Here is a 16753-nt window from a genome sequence, read left to right on the forward strand (position 1 = left end):
TTCAGATGTATTCCATGTTTTCCATCTTTCCAAAAGAACATTTATTTAGAGATAAATAAAGATAATCTAATTCTGACGTCACAAACTACACGTCTACACTGAGTTCTGATAAAGGTCACACAGGCTGACACATCACACTGGATGAGCACAGAGACAATCCAAACATCATTTCATTCATTTGATATAGTCTCTGCTGCCCTCTGGTGTTTAAAGAGTAAAGTGCTCCTGATGGAAGAAGTACTCATATCCTTTACTTGAGTAAAAGCAGAAATACTGTAGTCTAAAGTCTTTTTTTAAATGTTCCTATTGTTTGTTTTCTCTTTAAGTAGAAAAGAGGTCAGATGTTTCTTGACCTCTCCTGTCTCATTTCTTAGAAGTAGTATTTCTTAGTAGCATAGTACTGCATCATATTACATGAGCATATCATACGTTGTTTTTTAAAGTAGTAACTAGTAACTAGAGCTGTCAGATAAATGAGTTGAGTAAGTACGATACTAGACTTGTGGAGTAGAAGTAGAAGTAGCATAAAATGAAAATACTCAAGTAAAGTAAAACTATGTCAAAATTGTTCTTAAGTACGGTACTTGAGTAAATGTACTTGGTTACATTCCACCACTGTCAACATCTGAGGTCTGTTTTATAGATACCAGTTGTGATTTATATTATGAGGTTTCATTATTCACTCTGTACACACGAACACTTACTATGTTGTCCTGTAGCCAGAAATGAGAGAAGGACTTACTGTCCTCCTAATCCTCTGCGGTATCATGTTCATGTGCAGCTCCATACAGAAGAAATCACAAAAGATGGACGAGACAATATCCAGGTATTTTCTTCTGCTCTGAAACCTGCGAGTAGTTCCAGGCTGAATCGTGACGTCCTCTAACTAAAGACAACTGCTCAAAGCTGTTTTAAAGTACAATCTTTGAGGCACTTGTACGAGTTGTTCTTTTTATTCTACTTCTATACTTCTACCTCACCACATTTCAGAGGGAGATATTGTACTTTTTACACCACTACATACAATTTGACAGATGCTGTATAGTACTAGAAGAAGAATATTAGAATACTAGTTAATATGTAACACGATCATCTTCTAAAATAAGAGTTATTTTAGATTATATTGGCAGTATATAAAGAAACTAAAATTACATTTGCCTCAACCTACTACAGCATCAAAATACTACTACGATGTTGCATCAGTAACTTTAAATGGTAAAATATATATTAAATAGAGTAACACTCTTTAAGGAGCCAATCTGCATAGTGAGTGCTTTTAAATATAATGTACATTTTATTGTTGATATTTACAATACCTTTTGATGCAGAACTTGTAATAGAGTATTTGGACACTTGTGTTATTGCTTGCTTGCTGATACTAGTGGTAGTTTTAAGCTATGATCTATAGGGTTATGATATGTCCCAAACTGAAGGGCTACGACAAAGATAAAGTGATAGAATTAAGTTGCTTGCTGGTCAAAGATGTGACTATTAAATACATGTCCCTTTATTTTATTGAACTTTGCAATGTACATCTCAAGAAGGGATCCTCTGGTTTACTCGCCGATGAAGCTCTCTGTTTGTAGATCACAAGGTATTTCATCCCACAACATCCTGAGGGTAAAACAAAGCAGCAGGTAAAACAAAAATAGTCACAAGTCTCCGAGTCAAATATCTCTGTGCAATCTAACATGTACCGTCTTATGGCCTCGCTTGCTTTCTCTCTGTTCAGCACCATGTTGATGTTGTCTTCCAGATCCTTGAGGGAAAAATACAGAGTAAAAAAACATGACCCACTATCACATAGCAGGACGGGCATTTAAAATCTGTAACATTTGAAAAAATGATGATCTGGTGGGAAAGAAGGTCAAACTCTCTTGCCTTGTTGGTGATCTTCAGACGTTCATTTGAGGCTATCAGTCTGATTATCTCTGTCTGGAGATAGGCAACAAAATGCTAAATAAAAATCGCAGCCATATGTATTTTTAGCTCTCTTAAAAAATGTATCTCCCAGTACCTTTAGGTCTTTGATGGGTCTTTCAGTGGCCATATTGGTAACAGAGGACACCGGAGTCTCCTTCATCTCCTCCTCCAGGTGTTGGATCTCCCTCCATGTGTTCAACACCTGAAGCCTCTTGGATTGGACACTGTTGGTCCCTCTGTCCTGTAGTCCTGACAGACACGTATCTGTCCAAACACAGAAGAGCCTCGCGTGAATGCACTGTAAGATGTATCTGTACCGTACATACACACTCCTGCAGGCGCTGTAAAGTCACAGCTGACTCACTCAAACTACAAAACTGTCTTTATGCCTGTTGGCATGACAAAGTAATTATTTGTTCAGTCTGTCCACATCAGAGACACAGGACATTTAAAAGTTAGCATGTGCTGCTGCCTGCTGGGAGATATACAGCAAATGCTTAGAAGTGGTTTAACATTGATTAGATCTACCGATGCAGTCTTGAGACTTACTCTTCGTGTCACTGTCCTCTGGGCCTACGGTAGCTGGAACATTCTGTGATTTATTTCGGACTCTGAGGTTAAAAAAGAACAAACATGCTTAAAATAATGAGACATAATTATATATACTTTAGTTTTTTTGGAAGACGGATCCTTGCAGTACCGTATATTCTCCTGTAGAGCTCTGCCGGCCTCCTGCTCCAGACTGCAAACCTCTTTTTCAGCATCTTCCAACTCCATTTGGCTCACTTTTCCATTGGCGAGATCTTTGAGTGAAGTATCCAGTGACTGAAACAGAACGACAACAACACAAAAATATTAAAACTTCAAAAAAGATGCTTGAGAGAAATGCTTGTTCTGTGACTATTGCAAAAATTATTTTAGGCTCCAAGATATTAATTTACTGTAATGTGAAACTGTGAAGTTATTCTCTTTTCACTGAAAAAAAGATCACATTGCAAGCAGCCCTGAGGTCAGTTGCTAATGAACAAATTAGCATGAAAATTAATGACAGGCCCTGTGACAAGCGTTGTTTCTGACCCTTTGAGCTGTGACTGAATCGTAGATGCAGTTTTGGAAAGTTAAAGTTTCTCCTTTTAGAAGATTGAAACATTCTTACACAGTATAAAAAAGCAATTCCCAGACTTTGAAAGTGCCTGAGTGATGACCCATCACACGAAACATGAAGCATTACTACATGTTCTGCTTCTTCGTCTTATATGTCTTACGTATGCATTTGAATACAGTATGGGCAGTGTGCTTTACCATGCCATGGGAAGCCATCAAGTGGTTGACATACGAATCATAATCTGTCTGGAAGAAAAAAATAAAACATTATTTCACTGTATTTTATAATTATGTGTCTTTGTAGATGACAATAAAACTTTACTGAAATTGTGGGAATAATAATATACATAAATGTACGGCTCAAAGTATGCCATATAATAATATAGAAAGTCATAAAGTATTTCATTAAATTGTCATATAAAGAGCAGTAGAATACTGTAGTATAGGTGACTTACTGTTACAACTTTTTTATAAAGAGAATTCTTGTAGTTTTACAATAATAATAAGCTTTTGGCTGCGACCTCACTGTCACTACTTATTACAACATACGAATGTCACGCAATGATCAGTTTAATCTCAATTTTGTTTATTTATTTTTATTGTGTGCAAAAGGAAAACTTGCATGAGCCTGAGACGTTTCTTATGGATGAGCAGTAATGTAACCGTTGCCCCCTGATGACCTGCTCCCAGATGCATTATGACCAGGTTCCAGTCGTTGCTCTACTTCCGCCTGATACACCGGGGACTCACTCTCTCTTGGCTCTAATACGTCTGACGGCACATGCTAAAAATGTGCTAGTGGGTACAGAGGAAATGGAAAAACCTTAATTTCCCTCAGGATGCGTCCAAATACTGGCGAGCCTTCACATACATCATCAAAGACGTCACTGAACACCGCAAGGCGGTCTCTGCTGGGCCAGCTTTGCGCTGACAACCTCCTCAGCTCCTGGGTATGACAGGAACACACACACACACACACACACACACACACACACACACACACACACACACACACACACACACACACACACACACACACACACGTTAGCAATTTAAGATGTGTGTGAGAGACTGTGCATGTCTTTATTTATGCACCTTCTGAGTTTGAGAAGGCTTTTCAGAATTGCCATCTCATGTACAATTGACATATTAATGGGCCTGAAAGTGCAATTACAAAACTAGTTGATGTGATGTCATGGTTTGAGTGACCATTCTAACCTTTTGTAGTTTCCTGTCATGCATTTCAGCAATATTTATTCCAGCCCAGAGGTTCTGCTTGGCTATGACTTGCCTGCCAAACCGTTGTTTGGTCTTTAGCCGGCCTTCTTTATTCAGGCCTTTCTGGTCAGGATGCTGTTTCTCCTCCGGATCAGTTGAAGAGTTCGACTTTTTCTGGGTGAAGGCTTTCTGCTGAGAGTTTGAGGAACAGTAAACTATCTTAGGTAGAATTAAATCTTCTTTTTTGTCTGCATGCGATAAGAAATAATTAGCCTCATCTTGTCTTGACCTTGAGACTTCCGACTCTACTAAAGCAGTGCCAGTGGAGAACTCTGAGAGACACGCTTTCATTTCCTTCTTCTTCACAGAGGTCAGTGCTTTTGTCTGTGTTTGCTGGGGTGCCAGAGGGTTTGGGGTTTCTTCTAGGCTCTGAGACATCCTCCAGAAAGACTTATTTGTCTCCCTGTGAATCTGACTCTGGTTAAGACAGCGGGGTCCCAGATGACCTGAGGAGTAGGTCAGGATGTCAGTCTTCTGACCAGCTTCAGCAGCCAGCAGCAGTCTGTGGATGTCACTCCTGAAGCCGCCGGGCTTTGGCTTAAATCTGCTGGACATTACCTTGAAGGCACAAAACAAGTTATTGTAAAGACACGTTCTGATACAGCAGAACTGTGATGTTACCATTAAATACATGTAAGCAAAGATGAGATTATATTTCTAAAAACTGCTAATATAATATAGTCTTAAAAACCAAAATCTATGAAAACATACTGAGGTAAAGTTAAACAAAACTATTATTTAACTAACACTAATCAGAATCAACAGTGCTTGCTTTTACATTACTTTAACATATTGCTAAGAAGCAGTTGCAGCTTGTGAACAAAGAAACCCTAAATAACAAGCTTACCTTTTAGCTAATTGTTCTTTTGTGCGGAATCACTACACAAAGTAAACTTTCTGTTCTTTACACGGTTGCCAGGGAGACCGAAGTGCGTAATGTCTGCGTTGCGTTCAATGTCTGGATAATAATCGTACTCATGAGGTTTAAGGTGCTAGATCTCATTAACACACGATCAGGCAGATAGGTGAAGTTAACGTGTAGGCTACTGTACAATGTAGACAGTACTAAATGTTTCTATTTGTGTAGGTTTGAGTTTATAATTATTCAAAAGCCAAGCATTAGAATGATTAGCATGGAGAAATTCGGGAATTAGTTTGTTAGGTCAATATAAAACAGCTTTCGTAAAATGATTTACATTATGAAAATAACATTTTGTGATCTAGTTATTTAAAATGAAGACATCAGTCATAATAATAATAATAATAATAATAATAATAATAATAATAATACTTCAGCCAATCAGAGAAACTGGGGTTAATTTTGAAATCCAGAGTTTTAAGTTTTAAGTAGGAGAGTATCACCAACTAATAATCATTTAGTTTTGATGTTTTCCTTACTCTGGGTTATTTTATTCTTGCAAACTGTCAAAAAACATAAAAGAAACAAGAAGACAAACAATCAAAAAGTGGTATGTATGAGTAATAGCAGGCATGGGGTTTAAACTGCTGACCATGTGTAAAAATTAATCTCAAAGCAGGAATATTTCGAGGCCAAAGGCGTCCCTGAATCCCAAATTCCAATTTATGAGCATGGATCATTTCCAAACCCCATTCCACTTGATTTTGCAGCCCTATCCATTTAAAGTTTAAAGTTAAGGATTATGCATTTAAGGACGACTGTTGTCTCATAGAAAAGGATGCGTTCTTACCAAAAAAACCGAAAACAATCAACACATCCACATTTTTGTGGTTTGACTTTGTTGGGCGCAAGTTTTCATTCATTCAGTCATGAGCCAGAAACAATAGCCTACTATGTGACCTGTCGTTTCTAACGCTGCAAATAACAAAACTTTGCACTGTACATTTTTACCATGGACAATAATAAACACCAACAAATTCCCCCTTTTCCCTCAGGCTTTCTGATTTTTGTGACATTCAAATTGTTTGCTGTGGACTGCCACACACACAGTAATCCAATTACCAGACAAATCGTTTAAATTTAGTTTTTTGGGGAAATCTTGTTACTGAACAACTCCTGAAAACGCTTTAATCAAACTATTATCTTAATCTGGGTGTTCACAATAATTAGGTTATAGTGTGTAAGTAAACAGCCAGTAGTCTAGTAGTCTACAAAGCAAAGAAGAGGGAGGAGGAGAAGGAGAGTGAAACTCGGCCTCGGGGCTGGAACGGCCAGAATAGGAAGGCACCCAGATGGCAAAGCTGACTGTGTAACATGTTACGCTTCAATGAAACAAGTAGAGCTATACGATGGAGTGTGCAGTCATTTTCATTCTTGTGTCCCCCGTTAACATTTGATGTAATGATAAGGATGGAGGAGGCTCCCAGAAGTTTACTTGCCAGAAGTTTGAGGATGCATTGCTGATGGCAGAGAATAGGAAATGTCAGAACTAATAATTGTTCAGCCTATAGAGCCAAAAAAGATTGATGAATTTGTTTCTTTGCTTAATTGGCATTAATTTAAGAATTTCAAAAATAAATATATTGTAAATACAAAAACCTGAGTGACTTGAATGACATTAGATTAAAAAAAATGTTACTCCATCAATCAGGTATTTGTTGAAGAGCTGCTATTTGGGAATTGTCTGCATTTAATAGCACCATACAGCATAAAATGGTGATTAAAAAATAAAAAGTAGTACTAATAACGCAGGTTTAAAATGGGGCAAAAGCATGTTACAAATCTCTTCGATGATTTTACATTACGCTCAACACATACATTAAGTAGACTGCAGTCCTCTCATTTTCCAACACTAAATATATGGAGAATGTTTTCACCATTGGCAGTCATTATGAAGATCCAAACTTTTATTTATATTTGGACTTTTACAAACTTTTACTTGCTGACAAATCAAGAGTGATTCATTGACAGCCAACACTGTCTCTGCAGCTGTATCAATGAAACAGTATGCATTAAGAGTACAATGAATGCTGCTCATTCACACAGGAAATAAAGAATAACCACAGAGACGTAGTTTTCAGGTATTTATTAAAAGTCATTTGGGCTACTGCTCTTACATTTACAGTTGAGACATTCTGCAATTATTCTGGATAACAGTAACATGTCAAGACCGTTTTGTTTATCTTAATGTTTACTTTGTACAAAACAAAAAGGCCAACATTATTTTTCTTTGTATAAAAAATATAAGTTAATTTAAATTTAACTCTAATTAAGAAAATAACAATAGTAATAATAGCAATAATAATAATCATCAATAATATTAATAATAATGATAAAGATCATAAGCTAAACATAGTGCAGACAATGGTATATAACTGGTGCTGAAAAGTAGAAGGGACAGTGCAGTGTTATGGACTTAACCATGTTCTCAGGTGGGGTTGGAGTGGGGAAAGAGACAGTCAAAAGCATTCTCTCTCTCACACGCACACACAGTGTACACACCCAGTCTGAAAGTGCACAACCGCCATTCAGTTTCGAGCCATCAGAGCATCTCAGTCTGTACAAACTAATTCCTAGATTGCACACAGTATACACCAATCACCGTATATGCAAAATGATATATGAACATCAGTTTAGGTGCATGCTAGTTGTTGCTCTTGGTTGAAGCTTACTGGAAGCAATTCTGAAAAGTGAGACAGAGCACATCATGGAAACTGATGGCGCATTGACCCACATGCCACTATCGATCTGCAATCAACAAAACATTCATCAAAATGTACATTCACACCATTGGGGGCCACAGTACCAGTTGTAAATCAAATTATTTGAGTGGTAATTTCAGTCTTGGAGGGACAATGTCCACTGGAATGACAGTTTCAGACAGAAAAAATGTCTTTTGGAAGATCTCGGAAACTCATTTTTAAAGAGTCCAAATGTACCCCATTGCATGGCGTTGGAGAGGATGATTTATTTCCTTCAACAGGCCATGGGTATGAAGGGAACATCTGTTACACACCTGCAGAGAGTCAACCAAACATTGTTGAGTTGCAATCCCAGAGATAGACATATGATGCACTTTAGCTTAACAGGTTTGAGAAAATATGAAGCTGACCGTCGTTGAGACTTGAGCTGCTTTGCCTGGCATCAACCGCAGAAAGGGTTCACTGCCATAGATGTTTCACACTGCGGCTTTTAACCCAGCAATGGAAAGTGACTGTATCGTCTTATTTCACCCCTCACCATTTATTACGTTTATTACTCAATAATTCATTGCGCCTTAACCATGTTGTTATAAATCTGGGTGCCAGTCTAGACATTACCTAAGGTAGTCAACATGTACCAAGTTTGTTGTGTCACTGCAAACAAAGAAATCTTTAGAATCCGCTGAGACACTTAACCAACTTGTGCAGTACCCTCATGCTTTATTCATGGTTGTAGAAATGATTACTGATTAATGAGGAGAAACCAGATTGTTGTGTAATTGAGGTGATAGTGGCGTGAAAAATGACAGTGAAAATTCAATAGTATACAGCCTTACTATACTATAAGCCTGCACACTACTATACTACAGCTGATGCTATGTGTGCATCTTCTTTGTCCTGCAAATATTATTACTGCTGGCCGGGGATCAGATCCTGTTATTCAGAAGATGTTAGATGTACTATGGAGCAGGTTCCTAAATGCCAGGAGGGGCCGAGGGCAGTGCTGTGGGGTCCACTTCAAGGAGAAACATTGTGACTCTCTTGTGACTGTGTTCACAAGTGTCCACATTATCTAACTCTGCTCGTCACAGTTCATCCACGTTTAGTAGAATACGCTGCGGGGGATTTCTCCACGTAGAATAGGCTGTATGTCTTAATTATTCAAGTACTGCAAAGGATTTTTGCTCAAAAAGTAATAAAAAAAACATTCTTACGTCCACCTTCTCAGTAAGGTGGCATTAAACGATACATCTGCTCTACACATTCCTTCTGTCTCTGGAAATACCTTGCTGAAGTAGTGCACGTACGATAAACCTACCACAGAAGGCAAACAGTACCATTTAAAAAAAACAAAAAGCCTGAACCAACGACAAGATTTCACATATGTCTAGCCTGTGAAAGGTTCAGAGTAAGGCCTCTGCAAATACAAGACCATAAAATAATCAGCTCATATAAAATAAAATAAAAATCATAAAATATAACACAGCCAAAATAAAACAACCAAAACGACACAAGTCCATTCTACCAAATGAATTCCCAAGCTGAGTGGATGTAGAGTGATGGGTTGAAGTCCCTCCCCATCGGCTGTCTGTCAGTCTCTGGGATCGGTGAAACTGTCAGTGTTGACACCTCCGTCACCCAATGAGGTTACTGTGTGTTTTCAAAGTCAAGTCGCCTTTAGCTGATCCGTCTCCTGCTAACACAGGATGTGGGTTCTTCCCCCTACGAAGATCCAGGTCCGTGGCAGGATTCTAGTTGCATTCCTTTGGTGTGCCAGCAACCCCTTTGGTAGTCAGTTGTCCACCTTGACAGGGCCTGAATCACAAGGCCGGCTGGGCACGACGTCCTGCGCTTCTCCCCGCGTTATCTTCTCCCACTGGCTCAGGTTCTCCCTGCAAACACAAAACACCTCCATTAGATTCAGACTCCACATGCCGTTACAATCAGGGCTGAGCCACTAACGCAGACATTTCATTTCTTACTGCAAAGACATGGCTTACAATCTGAAATAAGAGGAAGTTGTTATATGTAGTTTTCATATTATTCCATATTTATTGTTGTCATATATTGTAGTAAAGCACATAATATTACATATTTATTACTTATTTCTATTTTTTGTTATTCCTCTACGTTAATATATTTTTATTTCAGCATGAATCAAAGACATTGAAAACTTCTTCAATAATAAGACAAAATTATGTATTTATTTACATACATTTCAAACAAAATACAATGTCAATTTTATATTCTAATGTTTTAATTTAATGTTAATGCTAATTAGATTAAATGGCCTTTAAGTTGTCTTGTATTGAGTGAAAATTAAATGTTCTACTGTAGCTACTGATGGGACTAGCTAGTTAGCACACAACAGTATAACACTTTGCTGCCACAAGGGGGTGCACATGATGTTAAAAATGGTATGCACATAATTTCTTTAGAAAAATATGTAAGTGTATCAATGATATAAGGACAAACATATCAGAATAATATCACTTCATGTTCCTGAAAAGATCCATATTAAATGTCAACACATTGCATTAAACCAAACCCAACTGTAACAACAACTAAATATATATCATTTTGACTGGCAATTTATTCAAGACAAGACTGTCAACAATAATGATGCAATGAACAATAGTCAAACACATGTCAGCGCAGCAACGGTGTAATTCATTAGTCATCTGTAGTAGCGCTCCCATCAGGTCTTGTTGTCACAAAGGTAACCACCTGCCACCTGTGTTATAATCCAGCCTGACATACGAGTGCAGAAAGTGCTGCCCTTTGCTGCCATTCCATTCACTGAGCCAGCCTGATGCAGTTTACACGTCTGTGGCAGATCACTACAACAAGCAGCCGGGCTCCGCAAGGTCTAGGCCCGCTGCCCACCCAGGGCCCAGTGATGACGCACAACCGGGGCTTAAATATTAAACTGCTCACTTTGTTTGCATTCCCGCAGATCAAGGTCACAACGTTTTAAAGACCAGTGGCAAATGTGCCATATGACCGTGTTCAACAATCAGAAATTACACATGTAAATACATTCTTACACTCTTATCAAATGTGAAAGCAGTCAAACACACACATTGGTGCACAGCGGTAGGATTTAATCTTAAAGATTTGCTTATATTGTACTTCTTACTTCACTACATTCATTTGATGACTTGAGTAACTTTGCAGATGAAGATTTTAAAAACATATAACGAGAATATGCAAACTAGTATCAGTAAATTAAATCCACCCGATAGTATAAAACATTATAAAATGAGCTCTATTGCAACCAGCTGCAACATTAAAATGCATCTTACATGTTACTGCATTAAAAATACTAATAATATCATTTTATAATGTATAGTAATGTAACCACTAAAGAGCCCATTTGGCTGCATAGTGAGTACTTTTTTTTCTGTAAGTACATTTTCTTGATTATAATTAAATACTTTTACTTTTTAATACTTTTAAATGTATTAATTTTAATAATTGGTATTAATACTTAAAAAAAGAAATATCTTAATAGTTCTTCCACCACTGCTGGTGCACAAACGGTTTGCAAACTGCATCCTGTATTGAAACCTGTCTGAAGTTTTAGCAGTTGGTAGAAGTTTGTTTAATCCAAAATCACTGCAGTAGCTTGTTGTTTGTATTTTTAGTAGAACTCTTGGAATGTTTGCTTTCACACGGACGTCCTTATCACCTCGAATCGTATTTGTCTGGCCAACTGCTGCTGGTCAGATGAGGACAGCAACGCATTGCACTTCAAGTTGTTGGCCACATAAGTTGTGAAATCAGTACGACATTATTGTGTGAGGTAACTTTTTGATTGTTTTGTGTTCGAAAGATTTAAAAACATGAATTGAAACACCAACATTTATACAGTGATTTATTTTGTTATACGTTAAATACATTCTCTGTCACCTCATGCTTTTAGTCCAAGCACACAGCGGAGACGTTCCCTAATACATGTAAAACTGCAGCTTTGAATACTTACTTGCAGGCTTTTAGAAGAGGACTGGATGGTGGGAAAAGCTCTGATAGTGTCGTGTAACATGGAACGGCAACAGCATTGTAGAATCCCACCTTAAAAAAATACAAAAACCATCCGACCAAACAAACAGGAATAATTAGGCAACAGAAGGAAGTTTTTATAGAGTTTGTATTAACATTCTCACAAACAGTATAATAAATTAATGTGATGCATTATGTAATAATGCAGAAATGCAACACACATCTCATGATTTTGATACTCTCTGTTGTTTGTGTTTTGATAATAGCTTATTTATGACCAAGGGCTGTCATGTGGGGTGTCTCTTAGGCCAGGAAGAAGTGACTCAATGAGTGTATGATGTGTGGGGGTGTGAGCGGTCTTAAAAGCTACACATGCTCAAAAAACACACTACAAATGTTTACAAACTAAACTCCTAAAAATAACTATAGTAGCTAACTGATCTGATTTCCTGACAGGCACACAAATTGGCCAAACATAGTTCTGGTGAATGGTTTAACCTTTATTATTTATCAATATAAAATGGTAAAAATAAAGCTATTCTAAAAACATTATATTGTTATCTGAAGATATAGTGATACTAGGTTATTTAAGTCAACTACTTTACATTTTTATATGACCACTAGCTTCCCCTTTGTGGTTATTCTATATACGTTCATAATGCAGAAATGTCGAACTCTTTGAGTGAGAGTGTAAGTTAGAGAGTGAGCTTAGAGGCACATGAGTAAAGTGCTGGTCTTACTTGGCCTTGGGGAACCTCGTCCTTCTTGTCTCTGTCCATCATAGGGATCGGCTGCAATCCGATCTTCTTCATCTCATCTCCCTGTGGAGGAACAAAATAAAGAGAGAACTGTGACAAATCTTATGACCACTAGACGACACTATTTCACGCTTTACAAATTGTAGGCCAGCTAGGAGTAGCAGCATTTCCAAGTAATAACAGAAGTCTGACTGTTGTACTGGAGGCACTAAATGACATAAAAGCTGTTTAAACTCCAGCAGGATCCCACTGTACCTCAGCCCAGAACTCAGCATAGATGTCGTTGGCGGTGAGTCGTGTGATTTGCCATTGCTTGGTAACAGAACACAGGTCACATGCTGTCATCATCAGACCAATCACACGGTCCCTGGGGGGGAGCAAAGCCTCGTTAAAGCCATTAGGAGGAACTCAATGTGCCGTTTATTTGCACCAGGTCCGCGTGTGATGCTATGAGACCCGACCTGACGTGTGCAGCTGGTGCGAGTTGTGAATCTAACCTGTGTGTGAAGTTCTTCAAATCCAGCACACTCGAGTTCAGCAGCTCCGACAGCTGCTGGTGGTTGTTGAAGTACAGGGCGAGGTCCGTGGCGATGATGGCCTTCCGGATGATCTCCAACACCTGCTCGTACTCGCTGGAATTCAGGTTGGAGAAAATATTGTGCCCTTCCAGCTATGGGAAACAAAGAGATCAATAAAAAAGCAAAAGCTCCACTTATGAGGCGTTCGGCTCAGCTAGATTACAACAGGTTGTAATCTCACGTTCATCTCAGGCCATCGCAGGTTCACGCAGAACCTGGACGCAACAGAAGAGGGCACTCAGAACTAAATCATGATGTATCTGTAATTGACAATGTGTGTGTGTGAAAGCATCGGTTTTCTTGAAACAATATGTTCATTGAAGAATTAGAAGAATGTATACATGTACTTAGAAATGTGAAGACTTACATTTTTTAAAAATTCTGGTTGTTTTTTATTTTAGTGGTTTTAGTTTCAAATTAAATCTAAGTTTTTGGGCGTGCCTTGGTGGCCGAGTAGTTACAGCACCATATAACCACAATGTCCCGGGTTTGATTCCAGCCTTTGGGCCGTTGTTGTATATCATACCCCTCTATCTCTCCCCCAATTTCTACACTGTCCATTGTCAAATGAAGGCAATAATGTCCTAAATCTTTTTGTAAAACAATGTGTGTTGAGTGGCCATCAGTCTTTCTTTTAGTGGGCTTCAATTGTGCCCTGCTTTCTGCTTTGCTGATGAAGTGGAAATACACACAAAACAATCACCGATCAAATGTTACAGAAGAGAGCGATAAGAAGCTATCATGAAACATACCAACATATTATTTATAAAAAAATAAAAAAGAGAATTAATTCATTAAGAAATGTCAACTTTAATGGTACAGTGAGTTCTGCATAGTGGAGCTCTACCTGCAGGATGGAGACGGTCTGAGAGAAGTGGTGTTGCTCCATGGTGGAGGTGGAGTACAGAGCAGCCAGCGGATGGTCAAACTTCTGCAGGTATGAGTTGCTGTACCCCCGATGGTCCAGATCATGGCACAGGCAGGCGACCAGCAGACCTTTCTTCTGTAAACCCGAGTGGGAAGACGAGAAAGACAAGAATTACAAAGGATTACCCCGGATGCTGATTTTGTCTCGGAGCAGTAAAACCCAGACCCAAAAAGGAGCAAACCTCTAGCTCTGTGAACATCCCGGATGTTTTCTGTAGGATGGCGTACATACAGTGTGCCACCGTCACTGCGTGCTTCCAGTTGTGGTAGGGCACACGCCGGTAGTTCTTCCGTACAGACATGGTGAACCGACACAGCTTCTCCAGCTCAAAGCTACACACACGGAAAGAAAGGAAGATGAACAATGTATCATCCTGAGCTTTGGTGAAGAGCTGACATTGACAACACCTTACCTGGTCTTTCCACAGGAGTTATGAACCATGTAGATGAAGACAGCAGGCCAGATCTCCTCAAAGGGACTAATGTCAAAGTGGAACCTGGAGGAGGGAGGAGGAGAGTCTTAAATTAGCATGTACAGCACACAGAGGGACAGAGCTTCTGGACTCTGTCATTGTCACTTTCACCGACACGTGGCACAGACCCAACCACACTCAGGCTCACAGCAGAGATAATCACCAACACTTGAACCTGAAAGATCACTCACATTTCAATCTCTTTATAAATGGGTGTAGGGAGGTTGAGCTGGGTAAGGGTCTTCCATTCTTCTGATGTGCAGATGCTGTGATAAGACAGCTTTTCCATCGTCACTCTGTAAATGCATTCAGAGTGCCGGATCCTGTGGTACATCTGCAGAAACACACAGAATAGGAATCAGTCTTTAAAAAGTCGAGAGAGAGAAAGTAAACACTCCAGCGCTATAAAATACCAAGAGAGTATTTTATATATTGTTGAATTCTTTAAGTATCACAGATGGAATTTCCAAAAGGGTCAGACAAAGTTAAGTTATAGGCAACAGTCCTGCATCATATTTAATAAAAAAGTGTCTCCACATCTGGTTTGTATCCCTGTCCCCTTCCCAGACAGACAGGGATAAGACAGGCGACAGGGACAGGCGCCGAGCCTCGCACCTTCCACCATAAATCAGCATAAATCAGGAGTCGGCCCAAGTGAGTTTCCTCGAGACGTGAGGCATAAATTACAGCTAAACATAAATCCTGTCAGTGGACGGATGCAGACTGCTTGTCTTAAAATATTAACACATGCCTCATCAATTTTAAAACCAACTTTGTGACGCTGCTCCTGCGTAAGTTTGTCGCACGAGATGATGGTGAGTCAGGCCCCGACGGAGAGGAGAGGCTTTGACGGACAGACCACACAAACGCAGGCTTCGAGAGTTGATTCATGAAACATCTGTGTTCCATGTAAGGGATAATCATCATCACCAAAAAATAATCTTTTATTCATTTTCTGGGATTCTTGGAGAAAAATGAAATTACTTCTCCCACAAATAGGGAAACCCGCAGCCTAGTAACAGCTGAAACAAGCCTTCAGGCTTCAGTATGAATTTAGGGCGGTGATGAGGCCACTACGTCAAAGGTGCAGTTTTCTGAAAATAAGAATAAAGTATTCATGGCCATGAGGTATTATATAATCTGCCTACACTGCAAAAGATAAAGAGCAGGCTTGTGCAGAGAGATACAAAAAAGAATGGAGTTTTGCTGTGAATACAAGTTAGTGGGTTAAATATTTTAACATTGATTCAGTTTACTCACATTTGCACAGTGTAAGGCCAGAGCACAAAAGACAGCAAACATCTTAAAGTTGTTCTCATCTGTTTTAGTGAAGGCACTTCCGCTTAGCTTGTTCACCATCTGCACTACACCAATAACGGTCCCCCTGCTCACGATGGGCATGCACAGGATGTTCCGCGTGGTGTAGCCGGTTTTGAGGTCCACCTCTCTGTTGAGGAAGACATACGCAAATATGAAACATTCATCATGTAACCGAGGACAGAATGTGAGACAACTGCACAACCATCGTCCAGCACAAATCATAGCACAACTTCAAGACAGTTAATTAGATGGTAGATAATCACATAATCGAACAGATTAGTAAAAATGGCTTATCGCAAAGTCTGTTGGAGTTTACCGGTTGAACCGGGGGTCTGCATAGGCATCTGGGATATTTAAGACTTCCCCTGTCTGAGCCACTTGGCCAGCTATTCCCTTCTCTATAGAAAACCTAGAGAAGGAGGAGAGGAGAGGACACAAGTTAGCTTTTGTCAGTCTGTCATAGCTGGGTGGATGGATGTGTGAAAATCAATAATATGAAAATCCATGTGAAAACCTGATTTAAAAAATGCAATTTACAGCACAAATAGTTTGTAGATTAACAGTTTTTATTCAGAGGGTAAAAATGATGTTCCACTGTAATGGCACACAATCTAGTTAAAGTAATTAGATTTCCTCCTTGCTTTTCTATTGACTTTCTATTAGTCTATGAGTCATTTCTTTCTGAGATGTATTTGTCACAAGAGGACCATGTTGTAATGTTCACTATGGTGAATAATATTAACTCGGGGCAGGAAACACACTTTTGGAT

At 39.0% G+C, this 16753-nt stretch overlaps 2 protein-coding genes across 8 annotated transcripts in view; both read right to left on the minus strand.

Annotated features, from left to right (window-relative positions):
* Window positions 1-1501: 1501 nt before the first annotated feature.
* LOC115020381 (uncharacterized protein C6orf118-like) lies at window positions 1502-5224 on the minus strand. 3 transcript variants are annotated; one of them, XM_029450370.1, is made up of 10 exons: window positions 5153-5224; window positions 4246-4863; window positions 3851-3973; window positions 3226-3273; window positions 2624-2748; window positions 2473-2534; window positions 2018-2187; window positions 1882-1935; window positions 1698-1759; window positions 1502-1614 (listed from the first exon to the last, which is right to left on the minus strand). In XM_029450370.1, the coding sequence occupies exons 2-10, from the start codon at window positions 4858-4860 to the stop codon at window positions 1557-1559; spliced, it is 1317 nt and encodes a 438-aa protein (XP_029306230.1). In that variant the 5' UTR covers window positions 4861-4863; window positions 5153-5224; the 3' UTR covers window positions 1502-1556. The 3 variants fall into 3 exon arrangements, with proteins under 3 accessions (XP_029306230.1, XP_029306231.1, XP_029306229.1); XM_029450371.1 differs by lacking the exon at window positions 1882-1935; XM_029450369.1 differs by having other exon boundaries at window positions 1698-1935.
* A 3488-nt stretch (window positions 5225-8712) lies between these two features.
* Window positions 8713-16753, minus strand: part of pde10a (phosphodiesterase 10A) — a 52894-nt gene continuing 44853 nt past the window's right edge. For 3 of the 5 annotated variants that reach the window (XM_029450352.1, XM_029450355.1, XM_029450356.1), the window contains 11 exons: window positions 16301-16393; window positions 15925-16111; window positions 14856-14998; window positions 14605-14688; window positions 14374-14524; window positions 14112-14267; window positions 13184-13356; window positions 12942-13053; window positions 12669-12749; window positions 11912-12000; window positions 9719-9818 (listed from right to left, as the gene is read on the minus strand). In XM_029450352.1, coding sequence (XP_029306212.1) covers window positions 9719-9818; window positions 11912-12000; window positions 12669-12749; window positions 12942-13053; window positions 13184-13356; window positions 14112-14267; window positions 14374-14524; window positions 14605-14688; window positions 14856-14998; window positions 15925-16111; window positions 16301-16393 — 1369 coding nt within the window. Of the gene's footprint in view, window positions 9819-11911; window positions 12001-12668; window positions 12750-12941; window positions 13054-13183; window positions 13357-14111; window positions 14268-14373; window positions 14525-14604; window positions 14689-14855; window positions 14999-15924; window positions 16112-16300; window positions 16394-16753 lie in introns of all 5 variants that reach the window. The other 2 variants (XM_029450353.1, XM_029450354.1) reach the window with 2 other exon arrangements.

Source organism: Cottoperca gobio, chromosome 15, assembly GCF_900634415.1.
Source record: "Cottoperca gobio chromosome 15, fCotGob3.1, whole genome shotgun sequence".
Classification (NCBI taxonomy): domain Eukaryota; kingdom Metazoa; phylum Chordata; class Actinopteri; order Perciformes; family Bovichtidae; genus Cottoperca; species Cottoperca gobio.

Excerpts from the sequence above, each read along its gene's own strand:
- LOC115020381 (XM_029450369.1), bottom strand. The coding sequence starts at position 4,860 with ATGTCCAGCAGATTTAAGCCAAAGCCCGGCGGCTTCAGGAGTGACATC. Across the intron at positions 3,974-4,245 it reads ATGACAGGAAACTACAAAAG|GAGCTGAGGAGGTTGTCAGC; the intron begins GTTAGAATGGTC and ends TGTCATACCCAG. Across the intron at positions 1,936-2,017 it reads GACCCATCAAAGACCTAAAG|ACAGAGATAATCAGACTGAT; the intron begins GTACTGGGAGAT and ends GCCTATCTCCAG.